The sequence below is a fragment of the Hyperoodon ampullatus genome (assembly GCF_949752795.1).
Source record: "Hyperoodon ampullatus genome assembly, chromosome: 18".
Classification (NCBI taxonomy): Eukaryota; Metazoa; Chordata; class Mammalia; order Artiodactyla; family Ziphiidae; genus Hyperoodon; species Hyperoodon ampullatus.
The window spans coordinates 51,820,419-51,839,212 of record NC_136931.1 but is presented as its reverse complement, the minus strand read 5'-3'; the positions used below and the strand labels follow the sequence as shown (position 1 = coordinate 51,839,212).

Here is an 18,794-nt window from a genome sequence, read left to right as displayed (position 1 = left end):
TCTTCAAATAAAAGAGAAAATCGTGGGGCTTCCCTGGTGGCACAGTGGTTAAGAATCCGCCTGGCAATGCATGAGACACGGGTTCGAGCCCTGGTCCGGGAAGATCCCACATGCCACGGAGCAACTAAGCCCGTGCGCCACAGCTACTGAGCCTGCACTCTAGAGCCCATGAGCCATAACTACTGAGACCTCGTGCCACAACTACTGAAGCCCACGCACCTAGAGCCCGTGCTCCGCAACAAGAGAAGCCACCGCAATGAGAAGCCCACACACCGCAACGAAGAGTAGCCCCTGCTCGCCGCAACTAGAGAAAGCCCATGCGCAGCAACAAAGACCCAGTGCAGCCAAAAATAAATAAATAAATAAATAAATTTTAAAAAGAGAAAATCGTGGTCCGGAGCAGTGAGGTCATCTGGCCAGGAGGTGGTTGTGCCAGACCACACAGCTCCATGTGATCCCAAATTTGAACCTACCTTTCACTGAGAGATGCCTCCACCCACCCCAGATCCATGCTGGGAAAAGCAAAGATCTGTGGTGTGAAGCCATCTGCCCAGGGTCGCCCAGGAGCAAGTAGGTGAGCTGGGTCTCAAGCCTACTTGGACCAACACCCCGACTTCCTATCTCCCCACGTCATATGCATTAATATCTCATTCAGTCTTCACGCCAGCCCCAAGAGGGACCCCATTTTCCACGTGAGGAAACTGAAACTTGACAAGGAGGGTATCAGTTGACCCAGGGTGACCTAGCTAGGGAGCTGTCCTGTTCTGCTGTCATCAGCAGGACAACAGCTATCCTAAGACTCAGGACAGCTCTACCTCCATCCCTATCCCCCAGAGAGGAAATACAGGGCCAGAGTCTAGAGTTGGGTCCAACAGCAATAACAATGGCAGTGATGGTTTTTATTGAGCACTTGCTATGTGCCAGGCACTGTGCAAGTGCCTTGGATGTACACTTTTCTGTCGCTAGCCCACAAGCCCTGGGAGGGAGGCGCTTAGCTTTACTTTCCAGATAGAGGACTTGAGGCACAGAGAGGTTAAGTAACCTGCCCAAGGCAGCACAGCTATTGAATAGCTGAAATTTGAACCCTCACAGTCTGGTGTCAGCCCCCACACTCTTAACCTCTTAGAAAAGAGAATTTCTTTGGGATTTTTCTAACCTTATCTTAAAATGATTAGCTTAAGGTTTTGATGCATTTGTAAGAATAACAATAGTATAATCATTATTACAGTGGTAGAGGTAGCTACTGCTTACTCATAGCTTACTACTGTTCCAGCCACACTGGCCTCTCTGCTGTTCCTAGATCTCATCAGGTCTGCTCCCACCTCAGGGTCTTTGTACTGGCAGTTTCCTCTCCCTGGAATTCTTCCTGGACCATCTGCCTGGACTTCCTCCCTCACTACCTTCAGCCTCTCTCCAAATATCACCTCCTCAGGAAAGCCCTCCTGGATTACCTGGCCTAAAACCAACCTTGCCTCGCTTGTACCCTTGCATCTCCTTCAATCTGGTTTGTTTTTCTGCACTTTACTTATCACAGCCTGACAGCAACAGATTAGATAACATATATTTACTCCCTATTGTCACAAGGGCAGGGACTTTCCTGCTGTGTCCCCAGCTTCTGGATCAGTGCCTGGCACAAAGTAGGTCCTCAGTAAATGTTGACAGAGATTGTTGAGCCCTCCATGTGGGCCAGTGACTGTTTCAGGCATTTAATTCAACTGCATTAAATTGCTCTGACCAGGAGGGAGAGACTATTTTACCTTTGGCACTTTATTTTCCTTTTAAAAAACTTATTATGAACGTTTACAAACACAGAGGAGACAGAATGGCATATAAAGTACCTCGATATAATTGATACAGCTATTTTTCTATTTTGTCTTTCTTTTTTCCTAAAATATTTCAAGGTAAATGCAGACATCGATGACATTCAACCTCTAAATATTTCACTGAGCATCTCTGTAAAATATAAGAAAAAGTTTTCCACATAACCACAAAACCATGGTCATAACAGCAATATCTACTTTTTGGCTGATGTGTTTTAGGGTAAATGGAGACATTGTATTATTTCATCCCCAAATATTTCAGCGTGCAGCTCTAAATGATAAAGACATTTTCCCATATAACCACAATACCATTATCCTTCCTAACAAAACTGAAGAAAGACCTATATTATCTAATAATCAGCCACAAATTTCCCATGGTGACAAGTTTTAATCCGAGGGGTGAGGGCCCTTGCCCAAGGTCCCATGGCAGGAAGAGAGAGAAGTGGAATTTGCACCCAGGCAGTCTGGGGACAGCTGTGTCCACGGCCAGCGTGAGTCAGAGCCCCCCTACCCCTCGCTGGCGCTTCCTGGTAAAGGAAGTTTGTGAGGAAGGTGGGTGGGGGTGGATGACCCACGCATCTGGAGCTGACTCGCTATTTCGCAAACGTCTGGGAGGAGCCCCCAGGGCCACAAAACTCTCTCCTCCCGGGGGCCAGACTGAGAGGTGCAGGGAGACCGCGGAGAGGAGCCGCCGCCGGACATGGGCCGCCCGCTGCTGGTGCTGCTACTGTTGGCTCACACCTGCATTCCAGGTAGGGGCTGGGTGCCCGAATCTCTGCGCTGGGGACCGGGTCAGACGGGACGGAAGGGAGGGGGGAGGGGAGGGGAAGAGAGCTCAGAGTCTGATGACTTGGAGGATGGCTCAGTCCGCAGCCCCTCCACCCACACTCAAATAATAATTCTCCTGCTGTCTGCAGCCTCACACGGCAAGGTACCGGGCACACAGTAGACGCTCAGGAAATATTCGTTGAGCGAAGGCGCTTAACAACAGCCGCCATGTAGTGAGCACGCTCTTTAGTCCAGGCACTCTTCTAAGCTCCTTCCTTGCAATTTCCAACTGGGCGGGAGGAACTATTTCAACCTCGTTTTACAGAGAAACTGAGGCACAGAGAGGTTAACTAACTGGTCGGAGGTCACACAGCAAGTCCTTGTAAGTGGGATTCTGACCCGCGGGGGCTCCTACAGCCCTCTCCCCTGTATCAGATCCTCCCCTCCCCCCCTACACACACACACGCACACACAGACACATTTGCAAGACAGGGAGGACAGCGTCTCATTTAACAAAAGGTCTAAAGAAAGTCAGGCTCAGCGTCGCAGAGCGGGGGGCCGGGGACCCAAGGCTCCTCCTTCGAGGCGCCTTCCCTTTCACTATCCTCTAGCCAACGAGACTTCTCACCTCCTTTCTCTGGAAAATCTAAAAAGGGTTGGAAAATGAAAGGAAGTTGAGAAGGAACTGCTGTCAGGGCGCGGCAGGGCCGGGCTGGGGGTAGGGGTTGGGAGATGGTTCGGTAACGAATAAATAACTGGGAAAGTTTTCCGGACCGCGGGAGGCCTAGAATGAGTAACTCCCCTCCGGAGGGGACTCCGAATTTGGAGCGGGGAAGAGACCGCAAGGGAGACGTGATGGGCAGGGATAGGCCTTGGGGCGGAGCTAGTGGGCGGGGCCAGAACTTCGGGGTGGGGCAGTGGGAGGGGCTAACAGTTCCGGAGCAGCTAGTGGGAGGCGGGAGAACTTCTGGGGAGGCCACAGTAGTAGTGGGGTTAGCATCTCCGCACGGCTGATCCGCGGAGTTAGAAGCTCGGTGTGGACTGTTGGGTGAGGAGAGAGAACGCTGGGGAGAGGCTACGGAGGGGAGGAGAGCCAGTGGGCATTAGTGGAGGGCACCGGGAACGGGGGTAGAACATAAAGACTGGCTGGAGTTGGTGAGGCTAGAACACCCCTAGGAGAGCTCGCGAGGCGGAGTAGGCCGAGGCGGGCGGGGTGGAGGAAAGGACCTAATTGGGAGCCGGGCTAGAACGTCCACACCCGCGGAGAGGGTGGGGGGTCGGAGTTTCAGGATGGGCCCGGCGCTCAGAGAGAATTAAAGGGAAAGCGAGCGAGGGCTGGACTTAGGAAGGACCTGTGGACGGAGAAAGAACTTTAGGGTAGAGGATGGAGATAGAACGTTGGCCTAAAGATGGTATAGCGGGCTGGAAACCAGCCTTGGAACCCAGGGGCGGGCAAAAGTGGAGCCCGAACCTGAGTGCACATGGCCTGTAGACTTGGTCCAGGTATTGGGGCTTAAGGGGGCGAGAGCGGGATCCTGGCGCGGAGCGATAACACCTCTCCTCTCCCCCGCTCTGCCCCCAGCCTCCTGGGGCCTGCGGTGCATGCTGTGTAAGAGTACCGGGACCTGCAGGGTGGAAGAGTGTGCCCCCGGCCAGGACCTCTGCAGGACCACGGTCCTGCGCATATGGGAAGGTGAGCTGGAGCAGGGAACGGGAGTGACAAAGAAACCTTATTTCACGAGCAGTTGGGGAAATACGCATGAAAAAGACACGGAGACCGGTTACAAGCCCCCAGATGGACAAGCATTTAAAAATCTGACAGGGACTTCCCTGGAAGTCCAGTAGTTAAGACTCTGTGCTCCCAATGCAGGGGGCACGGGTTCGATCCCTGCTTGGGGAACTAAGATCCGGCATACCACTTGGCGCAGCAAAAAAGAAAAGAAAAATCTGACAATACTGAGGTCGATGAGGATGTGGAGCTGCGGGCTTTGCTGTTAGGGGGGTAAATTGGTGCATCCACCAAACAGAGCGACGTGGCAATAGGCAATATCTGGTTAAAGATGAACATAACCTACACAAGCAGTTGGACTTCTAGGAATGTAGAGACCCCAGAGAACCTTGGCCACACTTACCCAGAGACACATGTCAAAGAATGTTCTTAGCCCTAATGTTTGTGATATGGAAAACTGGAAAGACTGAAGTCAGTCGTCAGCAGAGGAAAAACCTTCCAGTATAATCACGCATGATACCCCACAGCAGCTCAAATGAAGGCACTAGGGCTGCAGGTATTAACCTGGATACATCTCAAAAATGTAAGGTTGAAAGAAAAAAAAAAAGCATGTTGCAGAGTTTGACACCTTTTAATAGAAATAGTATCTAACAATCAAAATACATAAACGGTATACAAATAAACAATAATATATATTCTGCATACAGAGGTGTTAGAATTACCTACACCTGTGGTTGCCTCTGGACAGAGCATAAGGGAAGTGGGATTTGAGGGAGGGAGGTAACCAGGAGGCTTTAACTGTCTTTGAAACTTGGTTTCTTTTTTTAAAAATATCTGAAACAAATATAGCAAAATGCTAATATTTTATCAAGTTCGGGGACGGAGCCACAGTATTGATTATACCATTCTCTTATACTTTTTGGTAAGCTCGAAGCATTTTCCTTTAAAGATTCCTATCAGATGTATCTCCCTGCTAAGATCACCAAGCTGGGAGGGAGGGGGTGGATGGATCCAGAAGGTCCCAGGGATAGTGTTATCACTAAAAGAAAGTAGGCTTCCAGTGTAGGGGGGTGGGGGGAGGGTGCATAACTCTAGAAAAAAGAGAGCTGGACTCAAGCAAGAAGAGAGGCCTGGCGGGGATCAGCCCTGGGAGCGGGTGACCTTATAACCAGGAGTGTCAGAGGCTGGTTGGGCCCAGGGGAGCCTCTGGGGTGACAATGAGACATTCCTCATAGAAGGTGATGCGCTGGAGGTGGTGGAGAGAGGCTGTACCCACCCAGAAAAGACCAACAGGACCATGAGCTATCGGACTGGCATGCAGATCATCACCCTGACAGAGACCATGTGTGGGTCAGACGTGTGCAACAAGCCCAGTCCTGGTGAGTAGGGCAGCCCTCACCACCCCCAACCCCAAACCATCCCCAGCTCAACCTCCATCATCATCCTGGTCCTATCCCTCATCCTAGGCCACCCCAACCCCAGCTCCATGCCTTACCCCGGCCCAAACCTTTCCTTATCCTAAACACATCTCCAGCCTGGCTCCAACCCCAACTCAACCTCACCTCCAATCCCGTCCCCAACTTCATTTTATCCTCAACACGCTCCAACTCAAACCCATCCTCCTTCCAAAGACATCTCTCATCCTATCCCCTAATCAACCCCATCTCATCTCAACTGTCCCCAATCCCACTCCCATCTACAAACGCATCCCATCCCTAATCCTACCCCATCTCATATGTGTTTGTATATGTGTGTGTATGTGTGTGTGTGTGGTTGTTATTTATAAGATGCAACACCTGCCTTTAAGAAGCCACGCACACACACACACCCACTTGAGAGGTAGGTGAGGTATCTCACTGATGTTTTGCCATGTAATTTTTTTCATGGGACAGGAGATGATTCAAGCAATAGATGCTCAGCAAGGGATACAAAGACCGGAGATACCAAAGACTCAGAGTTCTTAAAGGAAGTCAGAATAGGAGGGAATCAGACAGGCTGCCGTGGGCTTGGAAAGTTCCCTAGAATCAATGATTCATAAGTTGGGCAACAAATAAGAATGTGAAGAAACTTCCATAAGGCTTTTTGTTGAGTTTCATGCCTTTAGGCTCTGGTCAGCATAAGAAAAAGACTCAGAAAGGCTCACATTCCCCAAGTTCTCACAGCAGAGGAGAGGTGGGGAGCAAATGGACCCATGGTGCACGGTCAGACAGAGATTCCTCTTCCTGGCCCTGGTGAGGAAGGAAATGGGTTAAGGCCAGTCTAGTCACAATGACGTCAGAAGCAGAGCACATGCCTCTGCACTGGGTTTGTTTCCTTGTTCTTCATCCATCCTGATTCCACTAGATTTTCATTTATCCTGACCTCAAACTTTCATCTGTTGGTGGGGACTGAATCAGATGTTTATCTTCAAGGAAATGACAAGCGAGGATGCCGGCTTCCTCTCTCTGTTAGATGTGCTGAAGGAAAGCACTTGTAATTGAGTCTAAATAATACTTGGAATCAGAGATAATAGTGAAAATATTTAACAATATTGGTCAGTGCCACAGAATAATATTGACCAGTCAGAACTGGAGGCCGCTTGCTGGGCCTGGTGTTACCCCTTTAGTGGATCTTGAGGACATGAGAGTTCTAAAGACAGGTTTGCAGGGAGTTCCCTGGTGGCCTAGTGGTTAGGATTCCGGGCTTTTACTGCCGTGACCCAGGTTCAATCCCTGGTCGGGGAACTGAGATCCCACAAGCTGTGCAGCGTGCCCCAAAAAATAAAATACAGAGAGGGTTGGGAGCGGTCAGGGGTCCTCTTGGGCAGCAGCTGTCAATTCAGTAGTTCAATAACTAATATATCTATATCAGCTTCCCCCCTTTTATCTTTTTGGCCGTGCCACGCAGCATGTAGGATCTTAGTTCCCTGACCAGGGATCGAACCCATGCCACCTGCATCAGAAGTGCACAGTCTTAACCACTGGACCGCCAAGGAAGTCCCTATCAGCTCCATATCTAATGCCATTTTACCCTGCTTGTGATGACTAGGATAGTTGGTTAAACCACATCCTGTTCTTCTGTGATACTGGGGACACAGGAGTGACCAAGATGGCCTTGGGCCCTGCCCCTGTGGGGCTCATAGTCTAGTGTGTTTGTGTATGTGGGCGGGGCTGGGGTGAGGCAGACAGACCCATTACCTGACGGTGACTGCCCTGATTAGTTGCAGCTGGTATGCGGAAGCACATGCAAAGGAGTCAGGACCATGATAGGGGAAACAGAGACCAGAGAGGTCAGAGCTGTAATAGGGAAGCACAGTCCAGAATTGTCAGGGCTGAGATAGGGGAAACAGAGGCCAGAGTGACCAGGGCTGAGACAACTAAGAGTAGGGGCTGTAAGACCCTAGAAGAGATACTTGACTCAGGTCAGGGAAGGTTTCCTATACAGGAAGCAACAGCTAAGCTGGATCTTGAGGGATGAATAGGAGTCAGACTGTGAAAAAGACAGTAGAAAGGGTTTTCCAGACAGAGGGAGCAACAGATATAGAGGCCCAGAGGAGGGTGAAAGTAGCATGGCTGGAGGAAGGACGAGATGGGGCAAGAGGAACTGCTGAAATTGGCAAGGTCACATTATACAGGGCCTTCTAGGCAATGGTGGGGCATATAGACTTCATCTGGGGAACACTGGGAGGTCATGAAAGGGTTTCAAGTACAGAGCATCACTATCAGATTCGTATTTTTATTTTTATTTTTTTGCGGTATGCGGGCCTCTCACTGTCGTGGCCTCTCCCGTTGCGGAGCACAGGCTCCAGATACGCAGGCTCAGCGGCCATGGCTCACGGGCCCAGCCGCTCCGCGGCGTGTGGGACCTTCCCGGACCGGGGCACGAACCCGTGTCCCCTGCATCGGCAGGCAGACTCTCAACCACTGCGCCACCAGGGAAGCCCTCAGATTTGTATTTTTTGACACGTTATTCTGACCTCAGAGTGGAAGAGAGATTGGAGGGAAGGAAGGATGGAGGGAAGGTAGATGAGGGGAGACCAACTTGGAGGTGCGTGAGGTTGTCCAGATAAAGAAGAGAGTGTAGGGACTTCCCTGGCGGTCCAGTAGTTAGACTCCGTGCTTCCACTGCAGGGGACGCGGGTTCATTCCCTGGTGGGGGAACTAAGATCCTGCATGCCGCGTGGTGCAGCCAAAAAAAAAAAAAAGAAGAAGAAGAAGAAGAAGAAGAGAGTGTCTGTCTGCTGTGCAAATGGAGAGAAGTGGATGGATTTAAGAGCTATTTAGCAGGTAGATGAGCAGAAGGTGATGATAGATGAGATGTAGGGGTGGTTATGCAGTTCTGGTCATGTGGAGTCACCTGTATCAGACCAACCCCCCTGCCAATGACAGTTATAAAAGCTGGACACATTATAAACAATTATTAAAGTCACTCAAGAACAGGCAAATGAAGAGAGGAAGTTGAGGTGCTCCAATCTTCGAAATAAGGAAAGCACAGAAGTTGAATTCCACAGACAAGCTGGCTTTTTCCTTGAGTGCACTTGCCAATTCACTGCTCTGGAAGGGAACTAGAATGCAAATAGAAAGGGATCGTCGCTAGGCTGACAAGGCAGAGGTTGGAGTCTGGGGTTGCCAGAGTGTCTGGAAAATGAGAAGTAAAATCCTGGAATGCATGGAACTACAGAAAAAGGAGTCCCCAAATCTGCAAACTTCCTTCAAGTCATTGGCAAGCCGTACATGCATAGGGTGAGACTCCAAGGAACTCTACAGAAAATAGTATCTGGGAAGCTACGGAACTGAGCAGGAATTCCAGCAGGCATATGACGCTGGGGGACCGAAGTTGCCACGTTGGAAAGAGAGGTCTCAGGCTTTCCCCTGAGACCACATCCTAGGAGTAAGGGCAAAACTGAAATTGACCAACCCTAAAAATGCCTACGTCGGATCTTCGACAGAAAGAAAACCTAATCCTCTCTGGCAGAAGATAACATCATTTAGAGCCTTTACAAATAGTCGTCTGTGTCTGGCATCTAGTCAAAACCTACAAGGTATCCTGAAGAAAACAGAAAGGACCAACTGACCAGAAACCAAGAGAAAAATCCCACAATAGAAACAGACTTGTCATGAATCAGATATTGGAGTTATTAGACAGGGGGACTTTAAAAGAGCTATGATCAATATATTCAAGAAAATAGAGGAAACGTTACTTTTTAGCAGAAATCTGGAAACCATTTTTAAAATGATTCCAACAGAAATAAGAACAGGAACTAAGGGAAAAAAAGAAAAGGAACTAAAATTAAGAACTCAATAGATGTACTTACTGGAGATCAGAAACAGTAGAGCAAAAGGATTACAGAACCAGAAGACAGGGCAGTAGAAGTATCAGATGGGTGCCTAGATATGGAGGATCAAGGAGTCTGCCAGGATTCTACCCTGGGGGGCCAGATGGGGCAATCTCAGAGACGTGGAATTCAGGAGAAGAAGCAGTTTGGAGAAGATGGAGAGTCTTGTTAGGGGCAGGTAGAGATTCAGGTGTTTGATGGACAGCCAGGGGACCTCCAGGAGGCCATTGGGTATACAGGTATGGAGCTCGGAGAGAAGTCTTACCTGGAGAGAGATTTCTGATTTCCCAGCAGATAGGTGGAGATAAAACTGTGTCAATGGATAACATCCCATGGGAGAGAGTGTGTACCATGAGAAATGAAAAAAGGGCCTAAGACAGAGCCTGAGGATCACCCACATTTAGAAGAGTGACATAAGAAGAGCTCACAAAGGAGACCCATGGGTGGTATGAGACAGCTATTTTGGCAGTGATGGCAGTTTGTGTTTTCATTTTCATGGTGGTTCATATTAGAAGATGTGGGTTGTCAGCCTTTTAGTTATTTTTCTTTTGGGAGAGGGTGGAGAAGATCTGGCTTTGGAGGTAAGTGATTCACCTAATTACAGCTGCTGACCTGCCAGTTGAGAGCCTTGGCTGAGACAGCCCTCTAATTTCTCTAAGACTTGGCCCAAACTCAAACTTGGATATCTTGGGTCACGAAGAGAAGGGCATGCCAGGCTTGGGAATGGTGTGAGCCAAGGCCTAGGCAGAGGGATGACTCTGGTGTTTCCAGGGAAAAGTAACTCATCCACTTGGCCTGGACTGGAAGGTCCATGTGAGAGGCAAGTTTATCACAGATCAATCAAATGAGGCTTTGACCTCTGACATGATTGGGTAGTGTATTAAATATCTATTGCTGCATTACAGATTAACCCAAAGCTTAAAACAAAAGTAAGCATGTATTATTTCACAAAGTTTTTGAAGGTCCTGATTCTGGGAGTGGCTTAGCTAGGCGGTTCTGCATCTTACATTATGTCGTAGTCAAGATGACAGTGGGCTGCAGTCATCTGAAGGCGCCCAGGGTAGCTTCATTCACATGGATGATCAGCTCCCCTGGCTTTGGCAGAAGTCTCAGTTCCTCACCATGTAGACCTCACGGTGGGGCTGCTTGAGTGTCCTTACAACATGGCAGCTGGCTTCCCGCAGAGCAGGTGATCCAAGAGAGAGCCAGGAAGAAATCTCAGTGTCTTGTGTGATCTAACACAGAAGTCACACACCATCATTTCCACAGTATCTTATTGGTTCCACAGGTCAGCTCTATTCCTTATGGGAAGGGACTACACAAGGGACAAATACCAGGAAGCAGGGATCACTGGGGGCCATCTTGGAAGCTGGCTACCACAGGGAACAATAGAAGGGTTTTAAGTAATTGTTCATTCATTCATTCATTTAACAAATATTTATTGAATATCTTCTCTGGCCCCAGCCTTGTGCTGGGTTGTGTTGGGACATGGTAATGACCAAGACAGCCCTGGCCCTTCCCTCCTGGGACTGAATCCATAGAAGGAAACAAGCAAGCAAACAAACAAAAAGAGTGAAGAAAAAAAAAAAAACCCAGGGAATTCCCTGGCAGTCCAGTGGTTAGGACTCCGTGCTTCCCTGCAGGGGGCACGGGTTCCATCCCTGGTGGGGGTACTAAGATCTCAGAAGCCATGTGGCATGGCCAAAAACAAACAAACAAACAAACAGTGAGGGAAACAGACTTGTCACCACACGGGGATGACCTAGAGTGGGCAGGGCTGGGATTGGGGAGCCCCGAGAGGCACCTAATTCAGCCTGGGAGGTCAAGGAGGGCTTCTTGGAGGAGGCAAAATTGGAGAAGATGGCCTCTGAAGAATGAGTAGGAGATAGGGAAAATAAGGAGCAGGGAAAGGGTTCTAGGCAAAGACCACAGCAGATGCAAAGGCTGGGCAGGAGTCAGCATGTATACTCGGGGACTGAGGAAAACCGGTGTAGAGTCTGAGGGGCTGGTGGAGGGAGATGAGGCAGGAAAGGTGACCAGGACCCAGTCTTTGATAGAACTTGAAAGCCACGCTGAGTTTCTTGGATTTTATTCTGAAGGCACTGGGGACCCATGGAAGAGTGTTGAGCAGAGGAGAGGCAGGGTCAGATTTGAGTATTAGAAACATTCTTCTAGGGCTGTGTGGGATGCATTGGGGTGGGAAGGGCAAGAATGGAAACCAGGAGGCCAGGGAGGAAGCTGGTATTGAAGGAGGTCTGACCTGGTCATGGAGCTGGAAAAGGGGATGGATTCTAGAAAGATTCAGGCAGTGGATGGGCAGCACTTGATGATTGGCTGAAGGGTGGGATAAGGAAGAATTGATGCTGAAGTGAGTCCTCAAGTGAGTCCTTTTTTTTTTTTTCATTATGAAGATTTTTATTAAATTATAGTATACTACAGTTTATGTCTTAATAATAAGATTTTAATCTTTAGGGTAATATGATATAAAAACCTACTTGGCCACATTACTTCTTGAGTTTCTTTTGGGCAGCCTTCTTCTTGACCATCTGTAATCGCTTCATGGCATTGAGTTGTGATTCTTGTGAAGTTGGACCTTTAAGGGATGCTGAGGGAGAGCTGCTTGATTCTGAAGTGGTTTTGTTAGTGGTACTTCCACTAGGCCCTGATGTCCCACTATTTCCATTCCCACTTAGTTGGCTGCTGCTTCCTGGAACTAAACTACTTGGACTGGGAAGACCTACTTTGCTAACATTGTCACAACTAACTGAGCGACTAAGGCCAGTTGTGCCCAAAGTTAGAGGTGGAGGTGGTTTCAGTGGTACAGTGGGTGAAGTGCTGTTACTGGAAGCTATTTTGGAACCTATTCCACTTTTGGATGATGTTGCCAGACCAGTCAAACCCACGGGCTTCTGGTTAGCTGATGAGGTAGCAGGTTTCCCGCTATTGTTTTGGGTTGTTGAACTCAATTTTGCTGTTGATGGACAAGCAGAAGAAGTTTTGGCTGCAAAAGCTGCCCATCCAATTAGGCCACTAGTTGCTGAAGAGGAAACACTGGTACTAGAAGAATTTCCTGAAACAACCGTGGGTCTCTAGGACTCTCCCCATGGAGTCTCACCCTCTTAATCCTCCCCAAACAGGCCAGGTTTCTACCTTTCCCCAAAGCCGTTACCTCGAATGTGCTTCCTGTGCCTCGTCAGATCTGAGCTGTGAGAGGGGCTGGGACAGGACCCTGCAATGCTGCAACCCTGCAGAACAGTGCCTGGAGGTGGTAACCCACCAGAGCCTGGAAGGTGAGCCCCAACCTGCCAGCAACTCCCCCTCCCTGCTTTGTTCCTCCCCAAGGCTGCACTAAACAACAACCCCCAAATAACAGGGATTTAAGCAAGGTAGAAAGTTAGTACTCACCCAGAAAGTCCAGTGATGGGAAGTCCAGGGCCACTAGGACAGTTCCACAGTCACCAGGAACCCAAATGTCTTCTCATTTCTTACATATTGCTTCCATTCTCAAGATTGCCTCATAGTCCAAGATGGTTGCCTGAGCTCCAGACCTCATGTCCAAGTTCCAGGAAGAAGGAGGGGGGAAAAGAAGGGGCAAAAGGGGGGCACCCCTCCTTCTGTAAAGGGTCTCCTTTCTAGAAGTCCCATAAAATCTTCCTACTTAGATCACGTTGACCAGAACTTAGCCACTTGACTATACCTATGGAGGCTGGAAATTGTGTCTTTTGGCTAGATATATGGCTGCTCCCAATAACATGAGGGTCCTATAATGAAGGATGAAGCAGAGGATGGACAGAGGACTGCTACCATGGGCAAATCCAATCTCAGCCCCTCATCAACAATCTGACCTCCTCCTCTGCCCCCACAGAGAGTCCAGGGGATGAGCGCCACTCCCGAGGCTGTGGCAGCCTTCCTGGCTGCCCAGGCCCCACTGGCTTCCACAACAACCGCACCTTCCACTTCCTGCGGTGCTGCAACACCACCAAATGCAATGGGGGCCCAGGTAAGGGGCAGGGGACCCGGCGTGAGGCCTGGGATTGGGGTGGGGAGGTGCACTCAGGCTGACTGCTGCTTGCTTGAAGGGAAACCCCTCCTCTCTGTTTCCTTCTCTGAAAAGTGGACCTATCAAGCCCTTTCTCAAAGAAGGATTCTGTGGGAATTCAATGAAACTATCAAAGCTTCACCAAGACCTGTGCTTTATGCTTCTATATCCTCTTGAATCCTCTCACTGCTCACCATCCTGGTGCAAGCCACCATGGCCTCTCACCTAGATTGTTGCAATGACCTTGCTGGTCCTCCTGCTACCCTACAGCCAATGTTAAACACAGCAGCAAGAGTGATTTTTTTTTTAATAGATCTTCATTGGAGTATAATTGCTTCACAATACCGTGTTAGTTTCTGTTGCACAACAAGGCGAATCAGCCATATGCATACACGTGTCCCCATATCCCCTCCCTCTTGAGCCTCCCTCCCACCCTCCCTAACCCACCCCTCTAGGTCATCGCAAAGCACCGAGCTGATCTCCCTGTGCTATGCTTCTGTTTTCCCACCAGCCAACTATTTTACATTCGGTAGTGTATATACGTCGATGCTACTCTCACTTTGCCCCAGCTCCGCCTTCCCACCCCATGGCATCAAGTCCATTCTCTATGTCTACATCTTTATTCCTGCCCCGCCACTAGGTTCATCAGTGCCATTTTTTTTTTTTTTTTTGCATTACGTGGGCTTCTCACTGCTGTGGCCTCTCCCATTGCGGAGCACAGGCTCCGGACGCGCAGGCCCAGCAGCCACGGCTCACGGGCCCAGCCGCTCCGCGGCATGTGGGATCTTCCCAGACCGGGGCACGAACCCGTGTCCCCTGCATCGGCAGGCGGACTCTCAACCACTGCGCCACCAGGGAAGCCCAGTGCCATTTTTTTTTAATTCCATATATATGCGTTAGCATATGGTATTTGTTTTTCTCTTTCTGACTTACTTCACTCTGTATGACAGACTCTAGGTCCATCTACCTCACTACAAATAACTCAGTTTCGTTTCTTTTTATGGCTGAGTAATATTCCATTGCATATATGTGCCACATCTTCTTTATCCATTCATCTGTCGATGGACATTTAGGTTGGTTCCATGTCCTGGCTATTGTAAATAGTGCTGCAGTGAATATTGTGGTGCATGTCTCTTTTTGAATTATGGTTTTCTCAGGGTATAGGCCCAGTAGTGGGATTGCTGGGTCATATGGTAGTTCTATTTTTAGTTTAAGGAACCTGCATAGTGTTTTCCATAGTGGCTGTGTCAGTTTACATTCCCACCAACAGTTTAATGTAAATCAAATCATGTCACTCTTCCTCAATCACTTCAACGCCTTCCCCTTGCTTTTAGAATGAAATGCAAAGACTCTACTATGCCCTCTCTAATCCAGCATGTGTCTGTCTCATGGCCTTTGCACATGCAGCACCCTCCACCAGGAACACCTCTCCCCCAGGAGTTCACCTGGCTGGCTACTTCTGATTTGTTAGGTCTCAGCTTTAAAGCATTGTCCTCAGGGAAAGTTTCCCTAACTGTGCCCTTCAGTATAATCTAGATCCTTTGTGTTATTCTGTCTCTATAAATCACTACTGTCCAACAGGACTTTCCATGGTGATGGAAATGTTCTGTATCTGTACTGTCGGATATGGCAGCCTCTACTATATATGGCTTTTGAGCACTTGATACTTGGAAAATGTCTCCTTTTTCTTTTTTTCTTTCATAAAAATATGTCCACATGTCGTGAGTTTTCAATTGTTCTTTTAAAATGAACAAATACAAAGTCTCTTGGTTTTCATTTCTAATGCAGTAAATATCTATAGATATGACTGACATAAGCAATAATTTTTTATTATTTAATATTAATTTCAATGTCAATGTAAACAACCACATGTGGCTAGTGGCTACCATATGGGACAGTGTAGCTCTAAATCTAAGTTCTCTGAGGGCAAGGACTGTTTCGTCTTACCCTGTGTCTAGGCAGGTGGGAGCTCGTGGGGAGCTGAGGGTTGGAATTTCTCTCGCAGGCCCTAGAGAACCACCCCCCAGAAGAGCATGCTGTTCCAATGACTGACCACAAGAGGGCTCCACGACATCTAGGGCTGAGAGTTGGGAGTCCTGGGGATGTAATGCTGTGAACCGCTCATGCTAATTTCTTTGGTTTCTGTGTCACTTGGTCTTCTTCCAAGTCCTGGAGCTTCAAAACCTGCCACTGAACGGCTTCCAGTGTTACAGCTGTGAGGGGAACAGCACCCATGGATGTTCCTCCGAAGACACTTCCCTCACTGACTGCCGAGGCCCCATGAATCAATGTCTGGAAGCCACTGGCACTAATGGTGAGCCATTAGGAGGCTGGGAGAGGATACTTATGGGGTGGATGGGGGGTTCTGCAAGAGGTAACTTCCCATGAAGCTGGACTTAATTGAGGTGGATCATCCTGTTGGAGAAGGTGGGACTTCCTTCAGGAGGGTGCAAAGTGCAGTAAGAAATTAGGACTTGTTCATTAGGAAATGTATACTTGGGCCACAGAAATGTGGATTTCTTTGGGGGTGGGACTTCCGTGGGTGGGTGGGACTTCCGGTGGACCTCCCAGGATCCTCTCCTGTGAAGTTCTGGGCAGGTTCCTTTATTCCAGAGGTTCTCAAACTTTGGGCTCTCAAAATTCCTTCACGCTCTTAAAAACTACTGCTTACGTCAGTCATATCTATAGTATTTGTTCATTTTAAAAGAACCGTTGAAAACTCACGACATGTGGACATATTTTTATGAAAGAAAAAAAGGAGACACCTTCCAAAATGAAAAAACTGAACGAGAAGACTGGCCTTGTTCTACCGTTTTGCGATCTTTTTAATATATGGCTTAATAGAAGACAGCTGGACCCTCATATCTGCTTCTGCGTTCAGTCTGTTGCAAGATCACATGTCCTAGGGTTTCTAGGAAACCCCTTGTGAGAGCAAAAAACATTTGTGGGAGCAAGAAAAGGCAAATGAGGTTTTAGCATTATTACAAGAATAAGTTTGACTTCACAGATCCCCTGGAAGGGTCTGAGGGAAGGAACCCCAGGGGTCCCAGGACCACACTTAGAACTGCTGCTTTCTCCGGGGATACCCACCACGAGGTAGTATTCTACCTGGGTAATTCTCACTGGGTACCAGTATTCTCTCTGGTACCCAGTGAGAATTCCAGTCCCAGGCCCGAGAGCTGGGAGTCTCACATGGTCTTCTTTCTCCTCAGGACTGGGGAACCCAAGCTATACCATAAGAGGCTGTGCAGCCCCCTCCTGGTGCCAAGGCCTCCATGTGGCTGAAGCTTTCAGCCTCACCCATTTCAGCGTCTCTTGCTGTACTGGAAATGGCTGTAACCATCCAGCCCTGGTTACCCAACCCCACACTGGGGGTGCCCCCCTGCCTGGCCCTGCCCACCTCAGCCTCTTTGTCACCCTGCTTATGACTGCCAGACTGTGGGGAGGTACTTTCCTCTGCATCTGAACCCCACAATCCCACTGCCCTGGCTGGATCCAGGGGACCCCTTTGCCCTTCCCTTAGCTCCCAGCCCTACTGACTTGCTGTGTGACCTCAGACCAGTGTGCTCCCCTCTCTGGGCCTTAGTTTTCCCAGCTGCCAAAACACCTATCTCAGAGAACTGTGAGAATCAGAGGAGAAAAACTAGAGGAAGGCTACGGGCCAGCAGGCGAGAGCTCTTGTGATATTAATATTGTTGCCGCTATTATTATTAATTAATATTTGTTTTATTTAATATTTTGTACTTAAATAAAGATTTTTGTATCAGTGAACAAAGCCAGATCTGCCCTTCTCCAGAGAGGAGGATTGGGGGACACCTTTCCTCAGGATCCTGGAATTAGGGGTCATATTGTAGGACCCAAGCACTTGAGGTCCCAGCCTTGGGAGCTGTCCCATGCAGCCTTCCACCCTAAGCCACCTCCACATCTATTTCTGGGCTCCAAATGCACCCTTCCAACTCACTCACCCAAACACTAACCTTCCAGTCTCTTCTCCCACATCCAAAGGTCCAGACTACTTTGTTGTTCTAAGGAGACATGTCTGCATTTCCTAGGGGGCTCTGAGATAGGAAATGACTAGGGATGACCCCTGGATGCCCTGCAGTGAGGAGTAGAGACTGGACCGCATTCCCCTGCTGCCCTGGGGGCAGGAGATAAAGGCTGGGCTATATTTCCTAGGATACCCTCAGACAAACTGAGAAAAAGACAGAACTACCATTTCAGTGGGACTGAGTACCATGGCAGAATTCATGTTTTCCATGGTTCGCTGAGGCAAGCCCACAGACACAAAATTACGTTCCCCTGGAGCCCTACGACTGATGAAGAAAAAGGACATTTTCCGTGGTATTTGGGAGCAGGTGAAGGACAGGGTTTCTTTTCTTTTTAAAAAAAAAATTTATTTTATATTGGAGTATAGCTGATTAACAACGTTGTGTTAGTTTCAGGTGTACAGCAAAGGGATTCAGTTATACATATCCATGTATCTATTCTTTTTCAAGTTCTTTTTCCATTTAGGTTACTACAGAATATTGAGCAGAGTTCCCTGTGCTATACAGTAGGTCCTTGTTGGTTACCTTTTTTTTTTTTTTTTTTTTTGCGGTACGCGGGCCTCTCACTCTTGGGGCCTCTCCCGTTGTGGAGCACAGGCTCCGGGTGCACAGGCTCAGCGGCCATGGCTCACGGCCCCAGGCGCTCCGCGGCATGTGGGATCTTCCCGGACCGGGGCACGAACCCATGTCCCTTGCATCGGCAGGCGGACTCTCAACCACTGTGCCACACCAGGGAAGCCCATCTTTTTTGAATATAGTAGTGTGTGTATGTCAATCCCAAACTCCCAATTTTCCCTCCCCCCCTGAGGGACAGGATTTCTTTTTTTTTTTTTTTTTTTGGCGGTACGTGGGCCTCTCACTGTTGTGGCCTCTCCCGTTGCGGAGCACAGGCTCCGGACGCGCAGACTCAGCGGCCATGGCTCACGGGCCTAACTGCTCCGCGGCATGTGGGATCTTCCCAGACCAGGGCTCGAACCCGTGTCCCCTGCATCGGCAGGCGGACTCTCAACCACTGCGCCACCAGGAAAGCCCAGGATTTCTTTTTAGGATCTCCTCAAATCACATATCACCAACTGTC

The 18,794-nt window shown here is 48.9% G+C and overlaps 1 protein-coding gene across 1 annotated transcript; it reads left to right on the top strand.

Annotated features, from left to right (window-relative positions):
- Positions 1-2,520: 2,520 nt before the first annotated feature.
- Positions 2,521-17,098, top strand: PLAUR (plasminogen activator, urokinase receptor; the record flags this gene model as incomplete). The annotated part of the gene is given in 8 exon segments (XM_079724097.1): positions 2,521-2,572; positions 4,171-4,281; positions 5,553-5,696; positions 12,769-12,921; positions 13,497-13,631; positions 15,838-15,984; positions 16,883-17,040; positions 17,042-17,098. Coding segments are annotated over 8 exon segments (957 nt in total).
- Positions 17,099-18,794: the final 1,696 nt, after the last annotated feature.